The 26,661-nt window shown below is 55.2% G+C and overlaps 3 protein-coding genes across 4 annotated transcripts; 1 reads left to right on the plus strand and 2 right to left on the minus strand.

Annotated features, from left to right (window-relative positions):
• Positions 1–59: 59 nt before the first annotated feature.
• Positions 60–13,609, minus strand: BTBD19 (BTB domain containing 19). Its single transcript, XM_005501131.3, has 8 exons — positions 13,335–13,609; positions 11,167–11,404; positions 10,709–10,762; positions 9,111–9,170; positions 1,286–1,354; positions 842–973; positions 496–621; positions 60–375 (listed from the first exon to the last, which is right to left on the minus strand). Exons 1-8 carry the CDS (start codon positions 13,523–13,525, stop codon positions 241–243), a joined length of 1,005 nt encoding a protein of 334 aa, XP_005501188.2. The 5' UTR covers positions 13,526–13,609; the 3' UTR covers positions 60–240.
• A 1,359-nt stretch (positions 13,610–14,968) lies between these two features.
• Positions 14,969–16,183, plus strand: DYNLT4 (dynein light chain Tctex-type 4). The gene is made up of 2 exons (XM_065071579.1): positions 14,969–15,097; positions 15,366–16,183. The coding sequence occupies exon 2, from the start codon at positions 15,375–15,377 to the stop codon at positions 16,041–16,043; it is 669 nt and encodes a 222-aa protein (XP_064927651.1). The 5' UTR covers positions 14,969–15,097; positions 15,366–15,374; the 3' UTR covers positions 16,044–16,183.
• Positions 16,184–16,864: 681 nt separating this feature from the next.
• Positions 16,865–24,216, minus strand: PLK3 (polo like kinase 3). Of its 2 annotated transcripts, none has more exons than XM_065071557.1 (15): positions 23,960–24,216; positions 23,063–23,170; positions 22,859–22,975; positions 22,288–22,417; positions 22,113–22,200; positions 21,463–21,558; positions 20,565–20,760; positions 20,183–20,309; positions 19,655–19,764; positions 19,458–19,575; positions 19,270–19,374; positions 18,905–19,067; positions 18,649–18,778; positions 18,301–18,411; positions 16,865–17,927 (listed from the first exon to the last, which is right to left on the minus strand). In XM_065071557.1, exons 1-15 carry the CDS (start codon positions 24,116–24,118, stop codon positions 17,733–17,735), a joined length of 1,953 nt encoding a protein of 650 aa, XP_064927629.1. In that variant the 5' UTR covers positions 24,119–24,216; the 3' UTR covers positions 16,865–17,732. The 2 variants fall into 2 exon arrangements, with proteins under 2 accessions (XP_064927629.1, XP_064927630.1); XM_065071558.1 differs by having other exon boundaries at positions 19,270–19,353; positions 23,960–24,215.
• Between the last annotated feature and the right edge of the window lie 2,445 nt (positions 24,217–26,661).

Here is a 26,661-nt window from a genome sequence, read left to right on the forward strand (position 1 = left end):
CACCATGGCCCAGCTCCAACCCTCCCCAGTCCCTGCACCCCTTTTTGGGGTGACCTGGGCATCCTGCCCTGGCCCCAAAGCCGTGTCATGGGGCAAAGGGATTTACTGATGCTCTCAGTCATGATGGCACCTCCAGCAGTGCCCAGCCCTGCAGCCTGCCCCGCTGCGGAGCACTCAGCAAGGGACGCTGCTGCTGCTGGAGCCCCCAGGTCAGGCTGGGAGGACATTGGCTCCTGTCTCCTACTTGCTGTGCGGGTCCAGGTGACGGTGGTGGTCACGGGGCTTTGTGCCACACCGGGGCCGGTAGAGGTGGGAGGGTACTCCACTGACCTTCTTCAGCGCGTGGGACCGCCAGGCTGCTGCAATGCTCTCCACCTGTGGGGATAGGGACCAGCATGTTGCCATCAGCATGGCCCTTGTCATCCCCCTTAGCCCTGGAGCATCCTCCAACCCTGGAGGGCAGCCAGGGTACCCCGAGGGGCAACAGCAACTCACCGGGATGAGCAGATCCCGCTGGTTGTGGCTCTCCAGCGTCGCCAGCTCGCTGGGTGCCAGCAAGGGCAGGCGCAGCTCCCGCACGGGCAGAGCGGCCACCTCAGGCACTGGGCGCTCCAAGACGGCCTATGGGATGTGACAGATGGGGCTGGTGATGTCCTGGGCACCAGGGGTGCTTGCGGGAGGGGGAACCCAGACGCCCATCACACAGTGTGCCCATCACACAGTCTTGTGCTCAGGGACAGGGTGCCTGAGTTCCCTGCCTGGGCTGGTGGAGTCTGAGCACCCCGGGGTGGCTTTGCCTGGGGGTGTCAGCCAGGACCGATCTCCCCCACCCATCACTCACCGAACTGACGTGCGCCCACTCCCGCACAGCCTGCACCAGGTCCAGCTCATCCACAGCCAGGCGGTCACTGCGCAGCACCTGTGCCAGCACCGTGTCGGAGAGCTCGTGGAAGCCCCGTGTCCGCACCACCTCCTGCCAACACACCACAGCACCAGGGTGCTGGTACCGGGACCCCACACTGGCCCCCAACATCCATGGGCCATTAGACCCATCCTGGTGCCATCCCTACCTGACTGTCCATCATTCCCCCACCTGGACCCCCAACTTTGGCACCCCAGTACCACCCAGCCAGCCTTTACCTGGCATCCAGCATCTTCTCCCCAAACATTCGGTCCCTTTTCTCCCCTGTCCAAGACTCCAGCCACCTCATTCTTAATGAACCCACTCTCCTGCCCCATGCTGTGTCCCCCAGTGCTCCCCATGCCATGCTCCCCACAGCCATACCGCAGTGCAGCCTTCGATGAATGCCAGGCAGTGCTGCTGGAGGTCTGCCAGCCCGTAGGTCACTGCAGCCTGTGGGACAACACAGACACATGCAAGGGTCTTCGGGGCAGGAGGAACCCCCACCCAGAGCCCTACAGAGGCACAGGACACAGCCCCGAGGGACAATCAGAGACACAGGTGAGTTGACAATCCCAGTGCGGGAGTGCCACAGTACAAGTGCTGTGGGGAAGGGGCACGAAGGTTGCCTCCTTTCCTGTCCTGCCCTATGGCAAAAGGTTTAGTGGCTCTACTGCCCACAATGGCAGCAGGCAGCCCCAAAATCAGCATCTGATTTTCCACTGCTGCTTGGGGATGTCACGCAGCCCCAGGTGGGCGAGGAGCCCTGGCACTGCTCTCACAAGGCCACACTGTTGTCATCTCTTAAAAGAATGAATCCTGCCTGAGGTTGCTAACCTCAGAGAGCTTTTCACCTTTCCCACAAGAAAAATGCTTGGAAGGTGCAAGTCTACTTGCTACAATCAGAACAGTGAAGTGAGCAAGACATTTCCAAGGAAATTTGGGATGCTGTATTTCCGCTAGTATGGGCAGCTGAAGTGCCTGGGAAAGCTGATAAAGGCAGAACTGAAACAGAACTTCGAGCTGTTAAGGAAAAAAACAGTATCTAATGAAAATGGAAGTTAAATGGGTCTAAAAGACTTTCACAAACAAGTTTATGCTCTATAGACTTTTGCGGGAATGCCGATCAGAACATAATACTCCTGCTTTGTCAGTAAAGAAGGGGCATTCAATAGAATACCGGTTGGTACGAGATTAATCAGTGTGATGAATGTGCACCTGGAAATGCCAAACGCATACACTCTTTAGCAGGAGATAATGTTTATTTCATTGTTTTAGACTTGCAAGATGTTTTTTTCTTTGTCCCATCGGATTCAGAGAGCCAGAAGCTTTTCACCTTTGAAGGGGAAAGACCTACCACTGGAAGAAAGACACATCTTTGCTGGACCCCTTTGCCACAAGGATTTAAGAACTGTCCTGCTTTGGTAACATATTGGTGAAAGAATTAGAAGCTTGGCAGGAATCTGTGACCATGTTGTTGATTCAAGAGGCAAGGAAACTAACTTTGGGACAGCAGATCACTGCACCTGACCTCGGTGCCTGGCAGGGTTATGGAGCAGATCATCCTGAATGGAATCACACAGCACCTTCAGGATGGACAAGGGATCAGACCCAGCCAGCATGGGTTTAGGAGGGGCAGGTCCTGTCTGACCAACCTGATCTCCTTTTATGATCAGGTGACCCAGCTGGTGGATGAGGGGAAAGCCGTGGATGTGGTCTATCTGGACTTCAGCAAGGCCTTTGACACTGTCTCCCATAATATACTCTTGCAAAAGCTGGTAGCCCATGGCTTGGACAAGTGTACTCTACACTGGGTTAAGAACTGGCTGGAGGGCCGGGCCCAGAGAGTGCTGGTGAATGGGGCTGCATCCAGCTGGCGGCCAGTCACTAGTGGTGTTCCCCTGGGGTCAGTGTTGGGTCCAGTCCTGTTTAACATCTTTATTGATGATTTAGATGAGGGGATTGAGACCATCATCAGCAAATTTGCTGATGACACCAAGTTGGGAGGGAGTGTCGACCTGCTGGAAGGCAGGAGGGCTCTGCAGAGGGATCTGGATAGACAGGAAAAATGGGCTGATTCCAATGGGATGAAGTTCAATAAGGCCAAGTGCCGGGTGCTGCACTTTGGTCACAACAACCCCCTGCAGCGCTCCAGGCTGGGCGCAGAGTGGCTGGAGAGCAGTCAGACAGAAAGGGACCTGGGGGTACTAATTGACAGGAAGCTCAACATGAGCCAACAGTGTGCCCAGGTGGCCAAGAAGGCCAACGGTATCCTGTCCTGTATCAAAAATAGCGTGGTCAGCAGGACAAGGGCAGTGATCCTTCCCCTGTGCTCTGCATTGGTGAGGCCACACCTGGAATATTGTGTTCAGTTCTGGGCCCCTCAGTTCAGGAAAGAGATTGAAGTGCTGGAGCGGGTCCAGAGAAGAGCAACAAGACTGGGGAAGGGACTTGAACATAAGACCTATGGGGAGAGGCTGAGGGAGCTGGGCTTGTTTAGTCTGGAGAAGAGGAGGCTTAGAGCTGAGCTCAGCACTCTCTAGAACTACCTGAATGGAAGTTACAGCCAGGTGGGGATTGGTCTCTTCTCCCAGGCAGTTAGCAACAGGACAAGGGGGCATGGGCTTCAACTCTACCAGGGGAAATTTAGGCTGGATATTAGAAAGAAATTCTTTACAGAGAGAGTGGTCAGGCATTGGAATGGCTGCCCAGGGAGGTAGTGGACTCGCCGTCCCTGGAGGTTTTTAAACTGAGATTGGACATGGCACTTAGTGCCATGATCTAGTAAACGGACTGGAGTTGGACCAAGGGTTGGACTGGATGATCTCTGAGGTCTTTTCCAACCCAGTTGATTCTGTGATTCTGTATTTGTATCACATGTGAGAGCAGGTGCTATGATAGCAAATGCTGAAAGATATGCAGAGATGTGCCCATCAAATAGTGAAAAAAAGGTGTGATATGTTGTAAAATTAATTGTAGGATAGGATGAAAGCCTCCACCTGGGGAAGTAAAAAGAGGGAATTTTCCAGGAGAATATTGGCAAATTGATTTTTCTGAATTAACAAAGCATAGTAATTACGAATATATTTTTATATTAGTAGACACCTTTTCTGGGTGGCCTGAAGCTTCCCCATGATGGACCAAGAAAGCTGGGAAGTAGCAAAGAAATTACGGAGCAAAATCCTACCAAAGTTTGGGGTTCCAGATGGGATCTTGTCAGATTGAGGCCCACATTTTATAGCAAAAGTACAGGCCATTTCTACTCTCCTGGGGGTAAGATGGGATTTGTATACCACTTGGAGACCTCAATCTAGTGGGAAGGTAGAAAGAATGAACCAATTTGTAATAAGCCAATTAGCTAAATGGTGTTAGGAAACTCCTGTAAAATGGATATATGCATTGCCAATTGCTTTACTGAGAATTTGCAATCCCTCAAGAGTAAGAGAAAAAGTCCTTTTGAAATATTGTAAGGGACACCCTATTCAGTGAAACCAACAGGAAAGCTGATCAAATGCGTATTTTGGGGGATCAAACACGCATGGAATAGCTGTTGTCTTTGATAAATCCTTTCTCATCGTTCCATAAGTAGATCCAGGAGAAAGCATTGTGGCATTGGGTGCGTCTGTACCTCCCTTCTGCGCCTTCTGTGACTGTACCTCCCTTCTGACCTGCAGATCAAGTCTCTCTTTAGACCTGGAAGGACGAACCTTTGGCCCTGTAAGGTATTGCTGGTAACTAACACAGCTGTGGAACATGAGGGAATCAATTCTGGAATCCACTGCACCAGATTAAATGAAAGTACAGAGGCTGGATAGAAATCAGAAGAAATCACTCCTTTAGCACAAAAACAGAAGAAAACTTAATGAACTGCACTTGGACTGAACTAGAATTTAATACAGAATTTAATGGTATTCAAGATGTATTACTATTGATTGTAGCATGAGTATTAGCCTGTTTTCTTTGTAGATACCTGCTTAAACATGCATTACAGTTACCGAAGTATTTGCCTGTTATATGTTATAGTAAGTTCACAGACTGTTAAATCAGGAGAATCCAGGGATGCAAAATGTACATTTTATGATGATCCATAACACCATGCATGTAGATGACAGGACCAGTTGCTGAGTATGCAGACATTCCTGGAACATTAAAATAAAGGGCTTCCTATATTAGGAATACTCCTTCCCAATAATATAATTTGGGACTACTTTGGGGAAAACACTTAATCTGAATGTTGATCAGTCTCAAAGAATCAGGACTGAATTAGAGGAGATTGGGAAACATACTATAGTCTTTATGTGAGGTACAGAAAAACAATACCTCTTAGAGATTTCAAGAAATTTGGACATGATTGATGTCATGGATTCTTGACTGATGTCCTGGATTCCTGATTGATGGACGTGGATTTAGAATTTGATTGTAATGATCGTATTAGCAGTTCTTATATTTGTATGCTATGAAGCAATGTGTGATAAGTGTTGTGTTGCAGTCTCTAAAAGTGTCTAGAAAACAGATGTATAGATGTATACAAGTAAGTTTGAAAGGGGGGGAATTGTTGTAATCACTTGAAAGGATGAATTCTGTCTACAATTGCAAACTTAAAGATACAGAAATCCTTTCAGTTTTAGTTTGGTCTGCTCTTAGAACTAAGATAAGAGTGGCTTGCAAAACACCTAATCACGATCTAAGGTCACTAGTGACCTGGCAGCTTAACTTCTGAAGCCCAAACAATTAATTGTCTTGCTTTAACACGTATCTTAATACTGACCGATAAAGTGTCCTTTAGCTGAATGTTGCTCAGTATAGACTAAAAGGATGATGTAATGCAATATGCAAATGTCTAACCAATTGGTTCTTCAGGGTGTGAACACAGTGATAAGATTTTGTATATAACGCCTTTTACTTTTCTGCCTGGCACGCTGGCTTTATTCCAGCATCCAGACTTGCGCAACTCTGTAATAAAACAGTATCTCGTCGCCGTGTGCTAAATTTGGCTCATATGTGTGTACACTGGGTAGAGAACCACGTCTTGGGACAACAGATGTGGCACCCCAGATGGGACGCTGATAAGAGCCTTGTTGGTCCAGCTCACTGACCCAGCCGGGAGTGGAACCGACTGGATCCCAGTGCATCCCGACCTGTTGATTGGGGACTCCAGCGGTTCTTCTCCCTGGCTGAGCAGTAAGCGGCTCAAAGGTGCAACACTAAAGTCAAGATATTGTCTTGAATAACTGTAATTGTGATCGGTTTGCATAGTTGAACTTGGTGTTGGGGTGTTTTTGAACTTCGTATTTGGTTTGCCTATCTGAGATCAGTATTTGGTTTGCATCTCTGAATTTGGTTGCATGCACTTGGTATCTGGAATAAGTTTCCAGGTAAGTCGGCTCCATTGAGGACCATGTTTGGAGAGACCTGCTGCACGTAGAGGTGGAGGAGTTGACAAACTTGAGCTGAGTGTAGGCAGGCTCAGTATTTGTTTGCATATTTGTATTTGGTACCAAAAGAAATCCGTTTGGGGAATGGGAACCAGTTCTTCTACTGAAATACCATCTTGCTCCTCCTTAAGATGCATCCTTACACATTAGAGTAAATTTGGGGTGGAAATCGTCTGATGAAATAAAGTTTGAAATGATATTATACTCAATTGTGCTTTTTGTATGAATTGGATAATGAGGAAAAAAGGTCTGAATACGGGATTCTAAGTTATACTACTATGTTACAAATAATGTTGGAAGTTTCAAAAAATGAGATGAAGTACAGTACTATATGTTAATTTGTTCTTATTATTATGCAATAATTTTGAGAATAAAAAAAAAACACAACAAAACCTAAGTTTTTAAACTCTGATTCTCGTGGAATTTATGCTCTAGCAGGAGATATGAAAAAGCAAACTAAATGCTCTGGTGGCTGTGAAATTGGCAGAGGTTGTATTTAAAAGCTTATAGAATATGAACTGATTCAGATCCAGAAAATGAAAATAATAGATTGATGTTTATTATGTTGTTAATTGACATCCATAAGAAATTGCAGAAAGTAGATGGAGCTGAAGCAATGACTGTTGCTCAATTCATAGAGGCATTTTGGTTGGAAGAAACCCTCAGAATCATTGAGTCCCAGCATAACCTGACTCTAGTACTAACCATGTCCCTAAGAACATTGTCTATATGTCTTTTAAACCCCTCGAGGGATGGTGACTCCACCACTGCCCTGGGCAGCCTGTTCCAATGCCTGACAACCCTTTCTGTGAATAATTTTTTCCTAATATCCAATCTGAACCTCCTCTGGTGCAGCTTAAGACCATTTCCTCTTGTCTGCTTCAAACCAACACCCTCCAATTAATTGCAATTAACTGGAATTGCACACAAATTGTACAACAGAAGGAATGAAATAGAAAAAAAAAATAAAAAGAAAAAAAAGAAAAAGAAAAAGAAAGAAAAGAAGAAAGAAAAGGTCAAAAAAGAAACCTGTGCTGTGCAGCTCCAACTTAAACTTGAGGCCTGCGTTGTGCTGCACGAATCCCTTGGCTGCAGGATAAACTCGGCTCCCACTCCATACTAGTGATTACACCACCTGTGTGGTCTTGCCTGTATCTAAACTGCAGTGAGAAGCTCTCCTGTGAAGATCTTTTAAGAACAGAGTTGTTTTCTTACAAAAGAGAAAAAAATTGGAAAGCCCACTGCTAAAGGGGCAAAGAGAGGGGGACCTTCCCCCCCCCAGCAGATGTTCTGCTGCTAAAGAGCTGAAATGCTGAATGAAGAACACTGGGGGTGAATTTAGAGGCTTCCCCACCAGATCCCTGCTTCCAATAAAGCTGGGAAATGAAACTATAGATTTTTTTAAGAGGCACAGGAGCAACTTATTCTGTAGCAACTAATTGTAAAGGACCTCAGTTTTAGTTTGGTCTGCTTATAAAATGAAGATAAGAGTGGCTTGCAAAACACCTAATCATGAACTGTGGTCACTACTGACCTGGCAGCTTAACTTCTGAAGCTCAAACAATTAGCTGAGTCTTGCTTTAACACATATCTCAGGACTGTTGGATAAAGTATCCTTTAGCTGAACGTTACTCAGTATAGACTGAAAGGATGATGTAATGCAATATGCAAATGTGTAACCAGTTGGCTCTTTAGGGTGTGAACACAGTGATAAGATTTTTTTATATAATGCCTTTTACTTTTCTTGCCAGCAAGCTGGCTTTATTTCAGCATCCAGACTTGCACAGCTCTGTAATAAAATGCTATTTGGTCTCTGTGTGCTAAATTTGACTTGTATGCATATTGGTTAAAGAACCATGTTTTGGGACAACAACCCTGTGGGAATATGAGGACACCCATCCCATGTGCTCCTTGCCTGGACACAGAGCCAGCTTAGAGCCTCCCACTACAGGAAGAATTTGGGGTGCTCTCATCCTCCCCAGCCCTAGGCAGCAATGCTCACCCCAGGGTTGGCACTGCCCATCTGGGCACCAGGAGGACATGTCCCTGTCCTCACACATTGGCCGCCCCCGGGTGCAGGGTGTTCGGGACCAGCGCAGGCAGGGCGAGCATCACCTCCCCCTGCACCACAGCAGGGGACCAGCTTTGACGCAAGTGGGGAGGGAAGGAGAGATGTTTTCTTCAGGCTTGTTTTGTTCTGGGGTTTTGGGGTTTTCTGTTTGTTTCCTCCAGGCCAGTTTTAGCTCTGTTTACACCGCAGTGGTCTGGCACCGTGTTCAGTGAGAGCTTCTCTGCTCCAGTGATGGCATCTCACCCTGAGAGCACCACTGCAGACAGTAGGAGATGAAACAACTCCCCCTTCTCTGGGGGGCATCCTTGGTCCCACCAGGCAGTGTGTCAGGACCCTTGAGACACCACCAACCCCCCAGGTATTTTTAGGTGCCCCAACTCTCAGCAGTGGTTTTGGGACTGGCCTCAAAACCATGAGAGCTCCTAGAAATGCAGTGCCTCCCAGTTTCAAATGAATGATGGCAAGGCGCTGGCACTGGGAGGCTCTGGCCAGCCCTGTTCAGGGCAACACAGCACCAGGACATTTCCCTGCCAGGCTATGGTGACCCTGGTGGCCCTTGCAGAGATGTGCCCAGGAGCCGGCAGGGGTGGGTGGAAAATCCTGTCCCATCATCCAGCCAAGAGCAGGAGGGTCGGGCTAGCTCCTGTCCCAAAATCAGATGGGTTGTTTTAACCCTCTGTGGCCGCACTGGGATCACACTCACCTGCAGGGCCTCGCAGACCTGCTCCACGCTCAGCGTGTCCTTGATGAACTTGACACAGAGCTGGAAGGCAAATGGGGAGAGAGTGAGCAGAGCAGGGACCAAGTCCTGTCATCCCCCTTCATGATGACTCTCAGCATCCCCTGAACCCCCAGGACATGGGGTGGAGGCACCTCCAGTCCCCCAGAAATTTGTAAGACAGTTACAGACTGTGGGTTGGGAGTTCGCAGCATAGCATGTAGGCAGGAAGCCTGGGCACTGATTCAGCCATGAAGCAAGCATGATGTGACCAAACCCCAGCTGACCTCACAGCCCCAGGAGGGCTCACATAATTCTGGCCACAGTCACCAGCCATGTCCTGTAATGGGGTCAGCCCCAGTGCCAGCTGCAGTGCACTTGGGACCCCAGTTTTGCCCAGCCCTGCCTGCCATCTGCTCTCTGCCTGTGACTGCTGGGGGACCAACATGTCCAGCTGCAGCCCAAACGTGGGAGATGCAGGTGGGATGCGGCCCAATAGGCACATCTGTTGTGGAGCAGGACCTCTATTCTGCCCATCTCAGCTGCCTACCATGCAAAAAGGTCACAGCCCCTGGGGAAGCCCAAGGGGATGTGACATGCAGGGAGAAGCTGTCAGCTGGAGCAGAAGGGCCCTGAGTCACTGGCAGGAGGGACACGAGGTCACCCTGCAGCTACCACAGAGCCATGGGATTCCCCTGCTGTTCTTGGACAGCCCCTTTCCCCCCTGCCACCCTTCCTCTATGGTTCTCCCCACTGCAGGTCCTCCTCCGAGGATGCATTTGCTGGATGGTGGGGTGGGACTTCTGTGGCCAGAGCACTGTGTTTCTTTTATGCAACACTCCTTATGTTCTTTCCATGCCCAGACAGCTGTTTGACAGCCACGTGACACATCTGGGGTTCAGCTGAACTTGTCCTAAAAGGGTGATAGGGCAGGTCCTGTCCTGCCACCCTGGTGCATAACAGCTCGTGGTTCCTCAGCTCCTCAGCAAGGTCCTTCCCCGGCACAGTGAGGAGGGAGGGGAAATCCAAGCATGAGATGACGGGTCACGCGATCGGCCGAGCTGTGATTCAGGAATCACTCTGATGACGTGGCCCAGTCACCCTCCCGAACGCTGAGCTGCTCCAGCTCCCTGCCCCCTTCTCCTCCAGTCCTCACGCCTCCTTTTTGCTCTCTGCTGCCTTCCCAAAACGCATCCCCTTGGCAGCACACAGCTGGGATGCTGAGTGCTCCCCAGGACTGGGGCTTTCCCTAACGCATCATCCTGCCAGGTGACCAGAGGACACGGGTGATGGCATCGGGGCTTTCCTGCTGCCCATTGCCTACATGAGACCCTACGTCCTTCCCTGGGATTCCCCAGTCCCTGTGGGGCTCTCGGGTGGTGCTGCACCCCCTCAAGGGGGATCCCACTGGAGAGACCCTCTGGGATCAAGAAGCAGGGGCTGAGCCTGTGATGGACCTGGGTGATGCACCACGCTGCTGTCCTCAGAACCACCTCCAACCACCAGTCACGCAGGGACCATCTTGGGGTGCTCCTCAGCACAGGGCCACTTGGTGAGCACCCCCAGTCTAAACAGGGCCATACCTTGCACAGGTCCTGCAGGCCATACTCCACTGATGAGGTCAGCACCTCCAGCACCTGCAGGCAAGCGAGACTTTGTGAGCATCATGGACAAGCATGGCAGCCTGGGGGCCAAGGGCAAGTGTCGTCCTGCCTCTGTGGGAGCTCCCACGTGGGGCATTGCGGGGGGAAGGAAGGGGCTGCCGCATGAGGGTGTACGAAGGTGTCCTGCTCTGCTGTCCCTGTTCACAGCATCCATGCTGTGCACAGCCAGCTGTCCCAAGGCTGGGGCAAATGTGTGGAACAAGGCGCTCTAGACTGTGCTGGGCTGAGACCCCACACACTCATTGCACCGTTAGCCAGCCAGAAAGCGTCTTGCAGAGAATCCCCTCCACCTTTGGCACCCCAGGAGCTGCGAAACACCCCCTACACCCGCATCCCTGCCTTGTCCCTCCCACACCCACAATCCTGTCCCCACTCACGATCTGGCTGTTGAGGTTGATGCTGTTGGTATAGAGGAACTCGATGACAGCCAGGAAGACCTCAGGCTGCACGTTGCCCAGAATGAAGGGGCCCTGGGGCGGGATGTTACTGGTAGCGTCCTTGCTGCCTGTCAGTCCCTGGCTGAGCATCCCCCGAAAAGCTTGGCAGCGGCACGCCAGGACACAGCGGTGTGCAAACACCTTCTGCTTCTCCCGGCCCACCACGAACGTCACGTCACTGTGGGGGAGAGGGGACAGTGAGGGATGGTGTGCCCTGGGGCTGGGACAGGGCACACAGGCAGGGACTATTTAGGTGTCCATCACAGTGAAGCAGTGCCAGCAGTGGGTCCTCTGAAAGACACAGACAGCCATTGGTGCTAGCGCAGGGCAGGGAAAGGCCTTGGACAGCTGGAGAAAGTGGCTTTCTCTTTTGGTACAGAAAAGTCAGGGAAAGCATGACTGCCACCAGGTTCAGCCTCCTTGACTCACGGGCACTGACTCATAGGCTTAAGGACATGATGCGTCTGGCATCACTGCCTGCAAGGCTGACACTGATCCTCTCTGCACCTATGGAACAGCTCAGCCTGCAATGCACATTGGGGCACTGGTCTCCCACAGCCACCCCATCACAGTTCCTCAGCCCCATGGTCCTGAGAAAGGGAGGCAGGACCAGGGGAAAGGGAGCAGGCAAAGGGCAGGGAGTCTCCAGCTCACGTGTGTTGCGCAGCCATGGCCCCTCCAGCCCCTCATCCGCTCCTCCTCTCTTCCCCCATCCCTGCAGGGCAGTGAGCAGAAGACATGCCACCCAAATCCTAGCTGCCACAAAGCTGTGCACAAACCCACCACCCAGCCCTCAGATTGTCCAACAGACGATGTGCCCACCAGAGGGAAAAGCACCAGGGCCATCCCACATGTGTATCAGGATACACACAGCTAGGGTGTGCTGGGCAGTGTGAGCAGAGTCCAACAGATCCTCCATGACTGGTACTACAAGGAAGAATAAAATGAACTGCTCCATAGCTATGGTCCACAGGCCAAGTGGGGCAAGCAGGGTGCAGGCTGTGAGATGTGGGGTGCAGGCTGCAGTTATAGGATGCAAGGGCTGGCATGCAGTCTGCAAGGACGCAGAATGGATGTGGGATGAAGGCTGCAGGATGTGGGATGCAGAATGAAGGATGCAAGATGTGGAGGCAGATTGCAGGATGTAGAATGAAGACTTGCCAGAGGAAGAATGCGAGATGAAGCTGATGGATGCAGAGTGCACATTTCAGGTCGCAGGATGAAGGTTGCTCAATGTGGGCTGAGGGATGCAGGACAAAGGGTGTGGGGGACATGCTGTGAGCAGCAGGATGTGGTCTGGCGATGGCCAGGCTCTGGCAGATGCTTCCTCAGTGCCTGGAGCTGTGACTGAGTAGTTGTCAGTGGGATTTCTCTTCTGAGTGGCCAAAATTTCAGCACAGTTGGGGATTTCCTCAGAGAGCATTGACATTTGTGTCAGGCCTCAGCATTAAGTGTGAGAAGAGGACCACACAGCCACCCAGCTGCCAGGTAGAAGGTGCTGTGTAGGCAGAGGGTAGCTGAGGTAACAGCTTCACATGTCTCCATGAGGAGGTGTCAGGGATACTGTGCACAGCAAGCGGGGCCAGCTGGGCTGCCACCTTCCCTCCAGGGTGCAGGGATGCTGGAGATGTTGAAAGCAAGCATGGGTGAAGCTGGGGTGGAAAGGAGATGAGCACAGTTGGCTGCCCCTGGGGAGCACAGCAGCTGCAGTACCCCGACTCCTTGCAAGGGCAGTAGCCCCAGCACAGGATTTAGCTCGGAACACCACCCTGTTCCAGTGGCACGACACCTGGGACAAAAAGCGTCAACGTGCCCAAAGGGACCTTCCCTCCTCCAGAGAGGCAGTGGCCATCCCAGGGGGATGCACCCGTGTGGCCCTGGGCTCTCTCTGCAGTGCAGAGGTGGGGGGAGTGTTGCAGAAGCCATGCGGGGTGTCCTGGGGTGTGCGCTCACCCTGCCCGTCCTGTCAGCTGCCCAAGGCTCCCCGCATTGCCCCGTGTCCCTAAACCCCCCTGGCAGTGCTCGGGGCCATGGGAATGCAGCAGGGAGAGGGTGCTGGGGTCTTTGGCACAGTGAGGGTGCATGGCAGCCCTCTCCCGGCCCCTCACCTGAACTGGGGGTTGTTGACCAGGGTGCGGAGAGCAGCGGTGAAGGCGGCCGCTTCGCCCTGCAGCTGCGCTGAGCAGGGTTCGGCCATGGGCTGCCTCGGGGAGGGCGGTGGAGGAAGGCGGCGCAGGCAGGCGGGAGGCTGGCCGGCGTGGGGAGGCCGCGGGGAGGAGGCCGCCGCGCTGTACGACATGGCTCATTGCTAGGGAAACCTGGCAGGCAGCGCCAGGGGCTGCTGGGGAGGCAGCCGGAGGTAGAGCAGGAACGGCGATCTGGAAAGCCCACCCTTGCTGCTGAGACTGCTCATTCTGGGCATTTGCCAGATAGGAACCGAACAGGGAGGCAGGCCTGCATCTCAGTTCAATTGGTATCACCCTGCCACAGCTCACAGCACACCCCCAGCACAGGGACCTGTCCCCCCACCCCATGGCATTGCTACAGAGGCAGATGGGGCTAAAGGGATGCAGACAGCTAGGATTTTAGAAAAGACAGCACATGCACAGGTTGAACGCACAAAGATCACCCCCACCTCCACGTGTACAGCCCCCACACAAAGCCATTGGGCATGGTTTGGTCCCCAGCCCCAGCAGTGGAGCAAACTCGAGCCCATCAGGGTGATCTGTCCCCTGAAATGGCAAAAGCCATCTCTCCTGCCAGTGCTCCAGGCCAGAGCCCTGCAGCTCTCACATCTACTTAGGGCGCAAGCAATTGCAGGCAGAAAAAAACCATAACCAGCCTCTCCCAAGCCCGAATCAAATGCTCTGCCAGGAGATGCCCGGTCCCCTTTCTCCCAAGCTTGGCTGGCCCCAAGCAGGGAGGGTGCCCGTGGAGGGAACCGCCTTTGCTTGTGTCATCGTTTAACCCACACAAAACCAGCATAGCTTGTTAAAAATGGTGGGAGGGAGAGGGAGGAGCAGGACCTGCAGCCTACAGTGGCTCCCGAGGGAGCAGGGTCCAGCTGCCGGCAGGCTTGGCAGCACCAGTCAGCAGCAGGCTATAAATACCTCTGACGGGAGATAGAAACAAAAGCCATCTCCACTTTCCTCAAATAGCTCAGCAGCCAGCCCAGACAAAGGCACATTGACAGGGTAGCCAAAGCGTACCAGCTGGGCTGGGCGCCACCAGCAGAGAGAAACCCCTTTCGGGGCTGGGATCCCCCAGCAAAGCTGCCCTTAGGTCACAGCACTGCAGCAGGAGGGTCCCCAGCCCATAGCAGGGCTGTGCTCAATGGGTACCAGGCCTCTCACACTCTCCCTTTGCCCTGAGAAAGGTGGTGTAGGGCAATAAGCACCCAAAGGATACAAACCTTTGGGTAAAAATCAAGCCCTTTGGGGTCCCAGCCCTACTGCAGCCCAGAGGCGTGTAAAGGAGGGAGCCCAAAGGCTTTTCTCTACCCCTTTCTCTTCCTTTGCACATTTGACACTCACAAGTGCTTTTTTGGGGGCTGACAAGAGGGAGTGGCTGAACTTGGAGGGCACATGCACAGTCCCATATCTCCATGCTGGCTGCAGCTGGAAATATGAACAGAGCAGGGGTGAATGGAGAACAGGGCTGTTCAGGGACCAGGAAACAAGGAGTTACAGGAGCTGCGCCCCAGAGCAGCTCTGAAGTGCTTCAGTGTCACATAGCAACATTCCAGGAGCACAACAGGCTTTACCCTGCTCACTGAGACCTGCAGGACCAAGGCTGGTCCTGGGCAGCTGGGACATATTGGCCAGAGACAAGTCTCCTGGGTTACCCCAGCCAGGCAAGAGTGGGGCTAGGGGTAAGTGTGGGACCAGATGCAGGCAGGATGGTTGGGGAGGCTGAAGGGGAAAGAGGTGCTCGCCTGGGGGAAAGGCTGGATGAACCACACATGGCTGCGCTGGCTGAGCCTCAGCTGGCCAAGGCTGCTGGGGAGAGGCAAAGGCAGCTGCTACAGTCCCTGCAGGACCTCTGCATCCAGCCCTGCAGGGATGCATATGCCAGGAGGTGTGGGATTTGCAGAGGACAGAAAGGCCTCCCTGACACCCAGAGCCATATCTCCCTTCTAGGCCACCCCTATGGCTGAGCAGCTGTCCCCAGAGAAAGCCCAGGCGATGGCTGCAGATTGCGCTGAAGCCCCTCCACTCCGGGCCACTCGCCGTGGGTCCCAGCCCCCAGTCCCAGCCCAGGGCACTGAAGAAGGCAAGCCACCCTTTCTGTCCTCCCGCCGCAGCTCCATCCTCAGCACCCTCCCGGCACCCCTGGCCAGCCGCCGCAGCTCACTGGGGGCAGCCCCGGGGGGCAGGCGCCCCTCCGTTGGACCCTGGATGCTCCACAGCCGTGTGAGCTTCTCTGGGCTCCCCCTTTTCCAGCCCATCCTCAAGACCCGCCTTGAAAACACTTACAGGATGCGGCCAGATGAAGGCTGCAAGTTTGATGCTGGGCGGGTGCAGCAGGTGCTGGATACGGTCCTGGCCAGCACCCTGGGGACCACAGTCTACAGCCCCCAGGGCAGTGCCCTGCTAGCCCAGAGCCTGGCCGAGCTGCTGCGGGGCCGGGTGAAGGAGGTGGTGCCACCCCGCTACAAGCTGGTCTGCCAGGTACTGCTGGGCCAGAGGGGCCAACAGAGCCTGCTGGTGGCCAGTCGGGCACTGTGGGACCCCGAAAGCGACAACTTTGCCTCCACCACCTTCTCCAATACTTCCCTCTTTGCTGTGGCCACAGTGCATGGGGTCTACCTCGAGTAGCACCTGCACCTCCCTCCAGCCAGCCTTGTAGGGCTGCAGGGGGAGAGCAGCTGAAATAAAGAGGTTTGCTCCAGCTGTGGCTCATACCTGGAGTTTTCAGCCATGGTATGTGCAAGGAGCAAGACACAGACGCACCTTGGTGCCACTGATGCTCACTACAGCCCCAGCCTGGGTTCACACCCGCACTGGAGCTTCCACTACCATGGTTTCCAAAAAGACCCGGTCTGCAGCAGACACAACCCCAAAAGGCTGCTTTACCCTGGAGCAGGCAGCTGCCCAAGGCCAAGCTACAGGGAAGCAGCCCAGCCTGCTTCCCACAGCACAAGCTGCTCCCAGGCAGATTGATTACACCAGCATCAAGGAAGATGACAGATCACCTTCAAAGCTCAGGGAGCAGATCAAGTCCCTCCTCTTTCCTGGCTTCATTCCCAGGTCCTATCCCATCACACCAGGTGTCATAGGGCAAGGACCCAGGCAAACCACCCAGCTCATGGGCCACAGCCCCTGCCTTCTCCCACTCAGCAGAAGCAGGTTTGGTCCAAGTGCAGAGACACTTGAGCCTAAGAGTTTGGCAACAGTAATGAGAAGCTGAGACAGCTCCAGGGCTCCACAGGCATCAGTAAGAACTAATTCTGCCCTTCCTGCCAGCCCCAGAAAGGGCAGTGGAGGAAGCACATGGGCTCTTCAGCCCCATCCTGCCTCCCTGACCTTGTCCCCCAGCAACAGCCAGTGCTAAGAGGGCTCTTGCCTGACAGGAACAAGCATCCCCAGAGCAAAGATGAAGGTGACCAATGCCCCAGCTCCAAGCAAGGTGGACAAAGTTTGCCCTTACACAAAACATTTTTTATTGAGGTGAGTCAGGGACAGGGGAGCTGCACATGAACAGACCAACAGGAAAATAAATAATTCCATATAAATAAGATACATAAATAGTCCCACATGGCAGAGATTGCCTAGAAACAGGAAACCTCCCCAGGTCCCAGCGAGACAAGGGCTTCTCCAGGCAAGCCCTCAGGTCCCATTCCCACCCACCTCCCCATTATCAAACCTCAAGTTGTACCAGACAATTCACAATTTTGTAGCAGAAAGGTCACAGCTGGGCCCAGCACAGCCCCCTCCTTAGTGTAGCCATGGTAGAAGGGCGCACACCAGCCTCCACAGCTCCTGGCAGGGCAGGCAGCACCCTTCACCCCTGTCAACCCCTGGCAAGGGGTTTTTTCTACCCCACAGCAGCCAAACCTTGAGGTCAAGGCTGTGCTGGTCCTCACCAAGCCACAAAACAGGGTCTGTGCCACCGGTGCATCACCCTCATCAGGTCAATCTGAGCCCTTGCTGCAGGCAGCTGCCAGCCAGGAGCACCAGGCCACAAATGAGGCACAGCCAGCCCCAAACCTGGCTGCAGGGCACTCACCCACCACCTCCCTGTGACCCCCCCAGTCCACCCCACCAAGACCAGCACCACCAGAGCAGGAGCTGCTAGTGGGAAGACAGCAATTGCCCAGAGCCAGGGAGCAACAAGGACATCCAGACCTGCTGCTGTAACCACATCCACATGTTTTAGTCCAGAGTCCAGCTGAGCACCAGGATAAAGGGTGCCCAGGTGGGCAGCCAGCACCACAACATACCTCCCATCCTGTGGGAGGGCAGGGGAGACCTCTGCATTCAGAGAAGACCCCCTGAGGTCCCATACTAGGCCTCAGCCTGTTCCTGGAGAAGCTTGAGGATGTATCTGAGGCGGTGGTGGAGCTCAGGAGAGCAGCCTAGCTCCTGGATGCTGCACAGCTTGTAGGTGTAGGAGTTGCGTTCCCGGTTGATGTAGGTGACGAGGCAGGAGTGGTCAGGCTTGCTAATTATCACCTTTGTATGGTCATTGTAGAAGTTCACCTAGGAGACAGATTGGGCTTGGTTTAACCCACACTTCCCACAGCATGCTGGGAGCTGGGAGGGAACCACGCTTCCTGCCTCAACCCGTTCCTCCTCCCTGACCTGCCCGGGAGCATCCCTGCTCCATTCCCCATGGCAGGAATGTGCCAGCACCAGTCTCAGCACCAGGGCACATGGTAGTGTCTGACAAGCATCGTGGCCCCCATGGGCTAGACAAGCTGTGACCAGGCACTGGAGCAGCATCCTGCACCCACAGCTGTTTTTACAGCTGGACCTCACATTTGGATTGTGGCAAACAAGGTCTAACAAAGGAGTCTTCAGTTGGCCTCCTCCCCATAGGGGTCTGGGCATCTCCGTTGTGCCCCACACATACCTGGAGGGTGCCACTGCTGAACAGCATGAGCAAGGCTTGGTCAGTCTTAAACCACTGCAGGAGGAGTAGGGCTGGCTGTCCGAGGTCATCTATGCTGGGCAAGTCACCTCCCTTGGAGAGAAAGGTCTGTGTAAGCCACTGGGGAGCTCTGCCACCAGCATGCACACAGCCAAATCTGGACACATCCCCACCAGGGTCCCTACTCCCAGGACACAACTCTATGGGTGTCCACCTGGCCACAGCCTGTGAGCAGGGAGTCACACAATCCCAAGCAATGTGGTCAAACTGTGACCCAACATCCAGCCTACCCATCATGATCCCAGCCCACCCCAGGGCCACACCACCCACCTTCATGAGATGCTGCTCCATGTAGGATGCAAAGTAGCGCAAGACACTCATCTGTCCCTGCAACTGTTCGGGGATGGCGGCCACAGAGAACACAAGGTGCTTGCTGTTTGTTTGGTTGTAATGCACAGTCCTGGGAGGAAAGAGATAATGAGCTTTGGGGCCATCCAGCACCAAATCCACTCCTGGTACAGCCTCTCCCCTACCCCTTCCCACCCAAGGAGCTTCCCCAGACACCAGCCCCTTCCCCACTGCTTACCTGTGGTTGGGGGAAAGTATCATGTGTGTGCCGTTGTTGAAGAGGACCCCAATGCTGCGGTTGGAGAGCTGGTAGCCAAAGCCATATTTGTTGGAGTAATCCACCCACTTGCTCACCCAAACAAAGTGTTCGTGACGGGCCAGGGAAGCTGGATTTTTCTCCGCTGATGGAGAGGAGAGAGGGTGAGCAGAGCAGGCAGCCACCCTGCCCACATCACTGCCCCAAGTGGGAGCAAACCCCCTGCCCCACAACAGGCTCTGGCAGCATTTAAGGTACCCTAAATAGCAACTGTGCCTTCATCCCATTAGGAAGGGGGTGCGGTGCACAGCATCATGTCCCATCCCAGAGCAGTCTGACCAGTTTACCTGGGGGCATGGAGGAGAGGCAGGTCCGCAGGAGTCGGACAGCCGACTCGATGATGGCAGAGGTGGTGATGCAGTCTTCAAAGGCTGTGGAGAGAAGATGACAGGCTGAGTCAGGTGGACCCGCTATCAGCCAGGGCAAGACAGGAAGCTTGGGGCAGGCTGGGGTGGTCTGGCCAGGTATTGCTCACCCTCACAGCTGCTGGCCATCGTCCCCCGGATGGAGGGGGACACAGACTTGTGAGATGTCTCCTCCATCACTGTCTCCACAGGGCTGGAGCTGGCACTGCGGCACGATACACGGGTGGCCTGCAGAGAGACCTGGCTTTAGCATCATCCCATCTGCTCCACCAGAGCAAGGTGCACCTGGGCTCAGGGATGTTCTCACCTCATTCCCTTCCACAGTTTTATAACTCATCTGCCTGCAGATCGAGGTCTTCATCAGCCCAGTAACCAGCTTGGAGATGTCATCCTTGTCCTCCAGAGAGCCTTTCTTGGCTGAGAAGAGAGCAAGCGATGAACACACCACTGACCACAGGGGATGGAGACATCTAGGCCACCCCTCCCAGTAGCTCAGCTGTCCCTCATCTGCTCCCATGCCCCCGGTGAGCAGAGCAGACAGTCAGGCCCTGCCCGCGTGAGGATGGTGTCAGGCAGCTGCCTCCCACTTTCACTTCCCAGTTCTCATGTGACATAGGGCTTCCAGGAGGAACTGCCCCTGTGGGTTGCAGCACAGCATCCGCTCTCCAGGCACACACCCATGCCAGGCCATCAGCACCAGGAGGACAAATGCAAGCCCAGCTTGTGCTGGCCTTGGGTAGGGGGCTCATGGAAACCCATCAGGAGGCATCTCCAGGAGGTGAGACCCATTTCTCCCTGGAGGAAGGGTCACTTAGAGGCTCCTGCATGGACTTACCCTTAGGTTTCTTCTTCCCGAAGAGTGTCTTGGTGACTTTAGCAAACAGACTCTTTGCTGGGTTGGGGGGACTCAGCTCTGGAGCCATCACACAGCTGCTGGGAGGGAGCTTCTCAGGCGTGTAGCCCTGCAGAGAGGTCAAGGCAGAGGTTTGGTATCCATAGTCCACGTGCTCCAGGCAGAGCAGCTGCCCTGGGACAACCACAGTCAGAGCCCTCCTGACAGCCAGCTTATGTTTCCATCAAGCCTTGGTCCCACAACTGGCATCAATATGGGAAACAGCAGGACATTAGCTCCTCCCTTTGACAGACAGGACCGTGCACAACCCAAAAAGCCTCATCCCACCCAGAGAAAAGTCAAGGCCAGACTCCTGCCCACTCACCTTGAAGAACTCATGGTCCAAGATCTCCTCAAGGGTGAGACGATCCTGGGGGTTGCGTCTGAGGATGCCAGCAATGAGGTGCTTGGCCGGCAAGGAGAGGAAGGCAGGGAGGGTGTACTCCACCTGCTTGATACACCTGTAGGTCTCCTTGAGGTCAGAGGTCTCGAAGGGAGGGTTCCCACACAGCAGGGTGTACCTGGGAGAGGACACACATGCCACTGTCACATGCCCACCAGGTTTGTGACTCAGAAGCACTTAAAGCAAGGAAGTTATTGGTATTTGGCCGGCCACACCTGGCTGGGAGCACCGCTTCCAGCCTGGGCAGCCGCGCTCACATCCGGCCACGCTTCCTCCTAGCAACTGTTTAGAGCAACAGGCGAGGAACCCTGGGGAAGGGCTGGCAGGAGAAGGTCACCCTGTTGCCACCACTCCCACCCCCTGCACGGCTGCTGGGGCACACAGCAGCACAGGAAACTTGCTGGCAGCAGCCCTGAGAGAGGCTGGACACACCAAAGCAGCACAGCGATTGGTCCCCATGCAAAGAGAGCAGCAGCTGCCATCAGCCACCGAGATTTTCCGTTGTTTATCTGTGAACCTCAGATAAGGTTCACAGGGCAGTCGAGCCTGCTTTGAACCAAAGCTGAGCGCGGCATGAGAGTGCCTGCCCTTCACAGTTTCCACTCATGCAGCCCCTGAACAGCATCCCAGGATGGCTGCAGCACCCAGCCCATGGCAGGGCTGGGCAGGATCCAGCTGCTCGCTCCCCTCCCCCAGCCTTTTGTAAACCACTGCAAAGCCACCAGGCAAAGCACAAGAGGACTTCCTCATCAGGGCTGCTCCCCCACCCCGCACAGGCAGGGCTGCCCAGACCCCTCCCCACCCAGCAGCACAGACTTACATGACACAGCCCAGAGACCACACATCTGATTCCGGCCCATGGCCCTGCCTCAGCAACACTTCTGGAGCCAAGTAGTTGGGGGTCCCACATATTGTTCTGTGGGGCAGAGTGCCAGGTCAGTGCATGCTCTGCATCCCCTTGCAGACAACCTTCCCCTATTCAAGCCCTGGGATTTAGCTTGCAGCCCATCCTCTCTCTCCCTGTTTTGGTCTTTGTAGCCCAAAGCCCCCTCAATCTACAAGAAGCCCCATAGAGACTCACCACCCCCACCTCCTCCCAGAGACCAGGAGCAGCTGCTGCTCCTGTGGAGCTGTTGGGAAGAGCTTGTCCTGGAGCTGAGGGGGAACAGAGCCTTTGTGTCCCAGTCCATGCAGCCGGCAAGGGCAGCCGGGCAGGCACAATAGCAATAGTCAGCACATTGTTCCCCCTGACGGCTGCGAATTCACTCCTGAAGGAGCCACAAAGCCCCCAGCCCACTCTCCTTGTCTGCAGCTGGGGCAAGAATCACTTCCCCCACCCCAGGAAGGTGCCCTAAGGCTGCCCCAGGACATGAGAGACCACTCATCCCTCTCACCCACCCAGGAAGCCACAGAAGGAAGAGGAAGAATGAAACCTCAGAGGGCTCTGGAATAGGGAAACCTCAGACTTACTTTTTCTTCTGGTCAGAGATATCCTGGCAAGCAGCTAGCCCAAAGTCCCCCACTTTCAGCTCCATGTTTTCATTGATGAAAAAGTTGCCTGCAAGTCAAGGGAGATGTGTCACCACAAGTCCCTCTGGGGCAGATTGCCCCCCATGCAGCACCCTGCCACAACCACAGCACTCACCTAGCTTGAGGTCTCTGTGCAGGATGCCCTTGAGGTGAAGGTATTTCAATCCTGAGATGATCTGTTTGAGGTAATAGCGTACTTCTGGTTCCAGCAGAGTATGGCGGGCCTTCCAGATGTGGGCCAGGGACTGCAGAGGGAGAGAAGACAGCTTGGTGATGGCAGGCAGAGAGAACAGGCAACCCTGCTGAGCAGGCAGGGGGCAGCCAGGGTCAAAGCCAGTTCTTCCAGAAGTTACACATCCACAAATAATCCTTCTTCCACAGCCATGACCTCAGCAGACTCCCCACACAAGGCCAACACTGCTCCAAAGCCAGGAGAACCACTGGATTTATGGTGGCCCCACCAGGAGCTAATCTGAGCAGGCAGCCCAAGTAGGAAGGCAGTCAGCAGTGTCCACAGTGTCATGCAAAACGACAGGGGTTATGGCTGAGCTCAGAGGGTGTGACACAGCAGGTAGCAAGGTAGCCCAGGAGAGTATGCTAACAAAGAACCTCAGATAAGGCCAGCTCCAACCAGCCACAGCTCTGTTTGGGGCATCCTCTGGCAGGGAGGCCACACCAGTGCTCACCTTCCTACTACAGTGCTCAAGGAAGATGTAGATGCTCTCCATGTCCTCAAAGTAGTGGGAGAACTTGACAATGTGCTTGTGGTGCAAGTCCCGGTGCAGCTCGATCTCATTGGTGATCTGAAAGGGAACAGTCATCCCAGGTGAGCACAGGGCCCCTGCTGCACTCCTCCAGCCCAGCACCCTGTCAGCCCCAACAGCACCCACCTTCTCCCGCTGGTGGGGTTTAGCCACCCGGCTGTGAGGAATGACCTTCACAGCATAGGTTTTGTTGCTGGAGAGGTCTGTCATTTCATAGCATCGTGCAAACCCACCCTGTAAGGAAAGAGGTGGTTATGGATGAGTGAGACACAGCTCTTTGCCCCTGCCTGCTGACAAGCCTCCTCCTCCATCCCTTGCAGCACAGCTTGGTGAGCGTCACACGCTCCCTCCTGCTGCATCGCCCACTAAGATCTGAACTATGATGCTCCGAACCAGTGATTTTCTTCCCCCAGTTCCTGTAAAGCCTCCAGGGCGTTTTTCCTCCCATCATGGCCAAACTCTGCATCTTTCCACACGACAGTTCAGCCTGGAGAGTCCTACACAGGGCAGGGAACCCAGCAACAGAAGGCCTCGGAAAGGCAGCCCCATGGAGACAGGTTTTTCCTGCCATGATGTCAGCTTCCAATCTGCACACTCAGCCGCCGAGCCCGCCCGGGCCGGGCTGGGAACCGGCACTCACCTCCTACACACGCCGCTGGCAGCGGGAGGAAAAGTTGCGTGCAGCGAACCGGCGCAGGCCGGCGCCCCTGGGAACCGGGGCACCCGCCGGCCCACGCACACCCCGCGGGGCGCCCCGAAACCGATGCGACTCCGATAGCCGGCGAGGCATGCAGCCAGCCCGGGTGATTCACCGCTTCAAGCGCTGCTGCGGGCCCGCCAGGAGAGGCGGGGAAGGTGGGGGCGGCGTGCGGCAACCGAGGGGCCGCATCCAGCCCCAGGCATCCCGAGGGGAGGATATCGAGCAGACGCGCAGCCCCCCGCCCCTACCCGGGCTGTGGCTCCCGGCTCCCAGCCCCGCTCAACCCGGCACGTCCCGGCCGGCACCCCCCCGCCCCCCCCTACCTTTCCCAGCAGGCGCCCCTTGCAATAGGAGCGGCCGGAGATGGGGTCGGTGATGATGCGGGTGGTCTCGGCCGCGCGGGGCGCGGGCGGCGGGGCGGGCGCGGGCTGTGCGGGGAGGCAGGCGGCGGGGAACGGGGGGAAGAGGCCGGCGGGCTCCATGGCGGGCGCGGGAGAAGGAGGCGGCTCCGCGGGGCTGCTCCGCCACCGCCGGGCCCCGCGCACGTGGCCCCGCCGCCGCGAGCTGCTGCCGCCGCCCCGGGAATCCCGCCGGCTTTATCAATGGGCGCGCTGACGTCATCCACGGAGCCCCGCCCCCGGGCGGCCCCTCGCTGCCCTTAAAGCGGCCGCCGCACGGTGGAGAGGGAGGCGCGGTCCTATGTATCTACCGGCACCCCTTGGCCGGCGGTGACCCGGGGTCCAGCTATGGCCCTGCTGCCTTCCCTGCACAGTCCCCCCCCAGACACATACAGCCCGCCCCCGGACACATGGACCCCCAAGAGATCTATGACCCCCTAGACACAGGGATCCCCATGAGGCAGGCAACTCCCCTAGACACAGGGATCCCCTATAGATACACTGAGATCCCACAGACATGCAGAGACCCCTCCTCAGCTCCCTCCCGGGGCACACAGAGCCCCCTCCCCATACGCATCTGTAAATACACACCCACCACAGCCACTCACAGGACACCTCCCCTCATACGGGTGACCAGCTTGTGTCACACGACCCCCTGGGGACCAGGTACTGCTTACCTACATCCCACGGCAAGGCTGTGACCAGAATGGAATTTCAAAGCCAATGTGTTTGCTGGTCCCTCCATGCCAAACCTGGATGTGGGCAGGTACCCTCCCGGGCTCCTTCTCTCTGTGCCAGGGTGCAGGAATAGGGCGATCACAGCCCACCCCAGGTGTAGTGCTGGGACGTAGGGGACAGTGGAAGATGCAGGTGGGCTCCCTGGCTGGGCTTTCCCCTGGGTGGGTGCCCCTTGGCCACCCTTTGCACCAGCTTCAGCCCAGCCCTGTGTCCCAGTGGCCCTCAAACAGCCCCAAGAGATCAGTCCCCTATGGCTGCCCACGGTAGCCAGTCCAGGACTGGGGACCTGCAGGACTGTCCCACTGGGGGTGTCCATCTTTGCCCCTCAGCAACTGGGCACCCAGCCCTGGGCTCCCTGGGGGCTCTGGCGGTGCAGGGTGGCAGTGCAAGGTAGCGGTGGCTGTGCCAGCTGTGGCGTGTGGCAGTGTCTGGGCAGTGTGTCACAGCGGTGCTGCTCTCTAATGGCCAGAAGGAGCACACGGCTTTGTGTCACCCGAAACAGGTCTTGGAAGAATACGGGACATCTCTCCACAGGCATGGGAGCTGGCAGACGTGGCCACAAACCCACAGCCCCCCACAAGCCTGGAGCAGCAGCATTGCACAAGCCCCTCAAAAGCAGATCCTGCTGCCCTTCCCCTGCTCCACACTGCACACGGGGTGACGGTGTGCACGTCTTTTGCTCTGTGCCTCAGTTTCCCCACCCTGCATTACACTTCCCCAGGGCAACTCAGGACTCTGATGCTCAAGATGCTCCTGAATATGCTGAAGCTTTTGCATGAGTACTCCCAGCCAAGCAGCCCCAATCTTCACAGCACATCCCCTGTAGGGGGAATTAACCTTCTTTTCTTCTGCAGGAAAGCAAACCTGCCTGTAGGGAGAGAAGAAACAACCCGGCCCTGTCTGCATTTTTCTCAGGTTTCCAGCTTTGGCAGAGGAAATGTGTGCAAACCCACCACCCAGCAGCAAACAGGCTCTGGTAGCAGGCCAGGAGGCTGCTGCCCCTTGGGGAAAAACTGCCTGTTTCCACCAGGGCCCCAGGGCTCCCCGGGGCGTGGGCGACATCATGGGCAATGCTGCTTTTCTGACAGAGGCCCCAGCTTGAGGCTTCCGGGAGCTCCCCAGGCAGAGCTGAGTCAGCGTCTGGAGGTAGCCTGTGGGTGGAGGCACCCAGGGGTGCAGGGAGGTCCCAGGGGACCCGCCTGGGGGTGGCGGGACAATCTGCACAGGGCTTGCCCCAGGGTCCCCTACAGAGGCACAGCAGGGACCAGAGAGGATCGAGCTGCCGGTGGCTCTGCTTCCGCTCCCCGCTGGCTCCAGGAAAGCCCTCAGGATGGGTTTGGAGGTGCAGACAGACCCCACAGCCAACACCCCACCAGGACTGGGACACTTCCAAGAGGGATGGAGCCCGGGAGCAAGCCCAGTTCCACCTGCAGCTTGGGTCTGTGGTGATGCAAAGCACTGGAGCTGGGGGTTTTCCCATCACTGAGCTGGGGCAGTGGGAGGAAATGTGGTTTAACATCAACAACGTGCTCAGCCTGGGGAAGGGGCAGCTCTGGGGTGATCTCCTGGCTGCCTACAGCTATTTAGATGGAGTTACAGGAAAAGTGAGCTAGGCGCTTTGGGGAGGTGTACAGAGAAACGGGGACTGGCAACTGGTGCAAGTTACATCGAGGGAAATTCCATCTAGATACTAGGAAACTTTTTTCCCCTGTGAGCACGGTAAAATACTACACGAGCCCAGAGAGGCTGGGGGATCTCCGTCCCCCATCATACTCAGACCTGGCCTGGCCCCAGAGTGATCCCCCACCCTCACAGCCTGGGATGCAGGGCAGCTCGTCAGGGTGGGGGTGACAGCCCTGAGACCCTTGGGAGCAGGGTTTCCCCTCCAT

Source organism: Columba livia, chromosome 8, assembly GCF_036013475.1.
Source record: "Columba livia isolate bColLiv1 breed racing homer chromosome 8, bColLiv1.pat.W.v2, whole genome shotgun sequence".
In the NCBI taxonomy this organism is placed as follows: domain Eukaryota; kingdom Metazoa; phylum Chordata; class Aves; order Columbiformes; family Columbidae; genus Columba; species Columba livia.

What these genes read in the sequence shown, in the direction of transcription:
- BTBD19 (XM_005501131.3), bottom strand. Translation starts at nt 13,525, where the DNA reads ATGTCGTACAGCGCGGCGGCCTCCTCCCCGCGGCCTCCCCACGCCGGC. An exon ending in AGTGGGCGCACGTCAGTTCG is followed by an intron (nt 622 to 841) that starts GTGAGTGATGGG and finishes CACATCCCATAG; the next exon opens with GCCGTCTTGGAGCGCCCAGT. An exon ending in AGCGGGATCTGCTCATCCCG is followed by an intron (nt 376 to 495) that starts GTGAGTTGCTGT and finishes CTATCCCCACAG; the next exon opens with GTGGAGAGCATTGCAGCAGC.
- DYNLT4 (XM_065071579.1), top strand. Translation starts at nt 15,375, where the DNA reads ATGGCTGAGCAGCTGTCCCCAGAGAAAGCCCAGGCGATGGCTGCAGAT.
- PLK3 (XM_065071557.1), bottom strand. Translation starts at nt 24,118, where the DNA reads ATGGAGCCCGCCGGCCTCTTCCCCCCGTTCCCCGCCGCCTGCCTCCCC. An exon ending in GCACAGAGACCTCAAGCTAG is followed by an intron (nt 22,201 to 22,287) that starts GTGAGTGCTGTG and finishes CTTGACTTGCAG; the next exon opens with GCAACTTTTTCATCAATGAA. An exon ending in TCAGCAGTGGCACCCTCCAG is followed by an intron (nt 17,928 to 18,300) that starts GTATGTGTGGGG and finishes TCTGTCTCCTAG; the next exon opens with GTGAACTTCTACAATGACCA.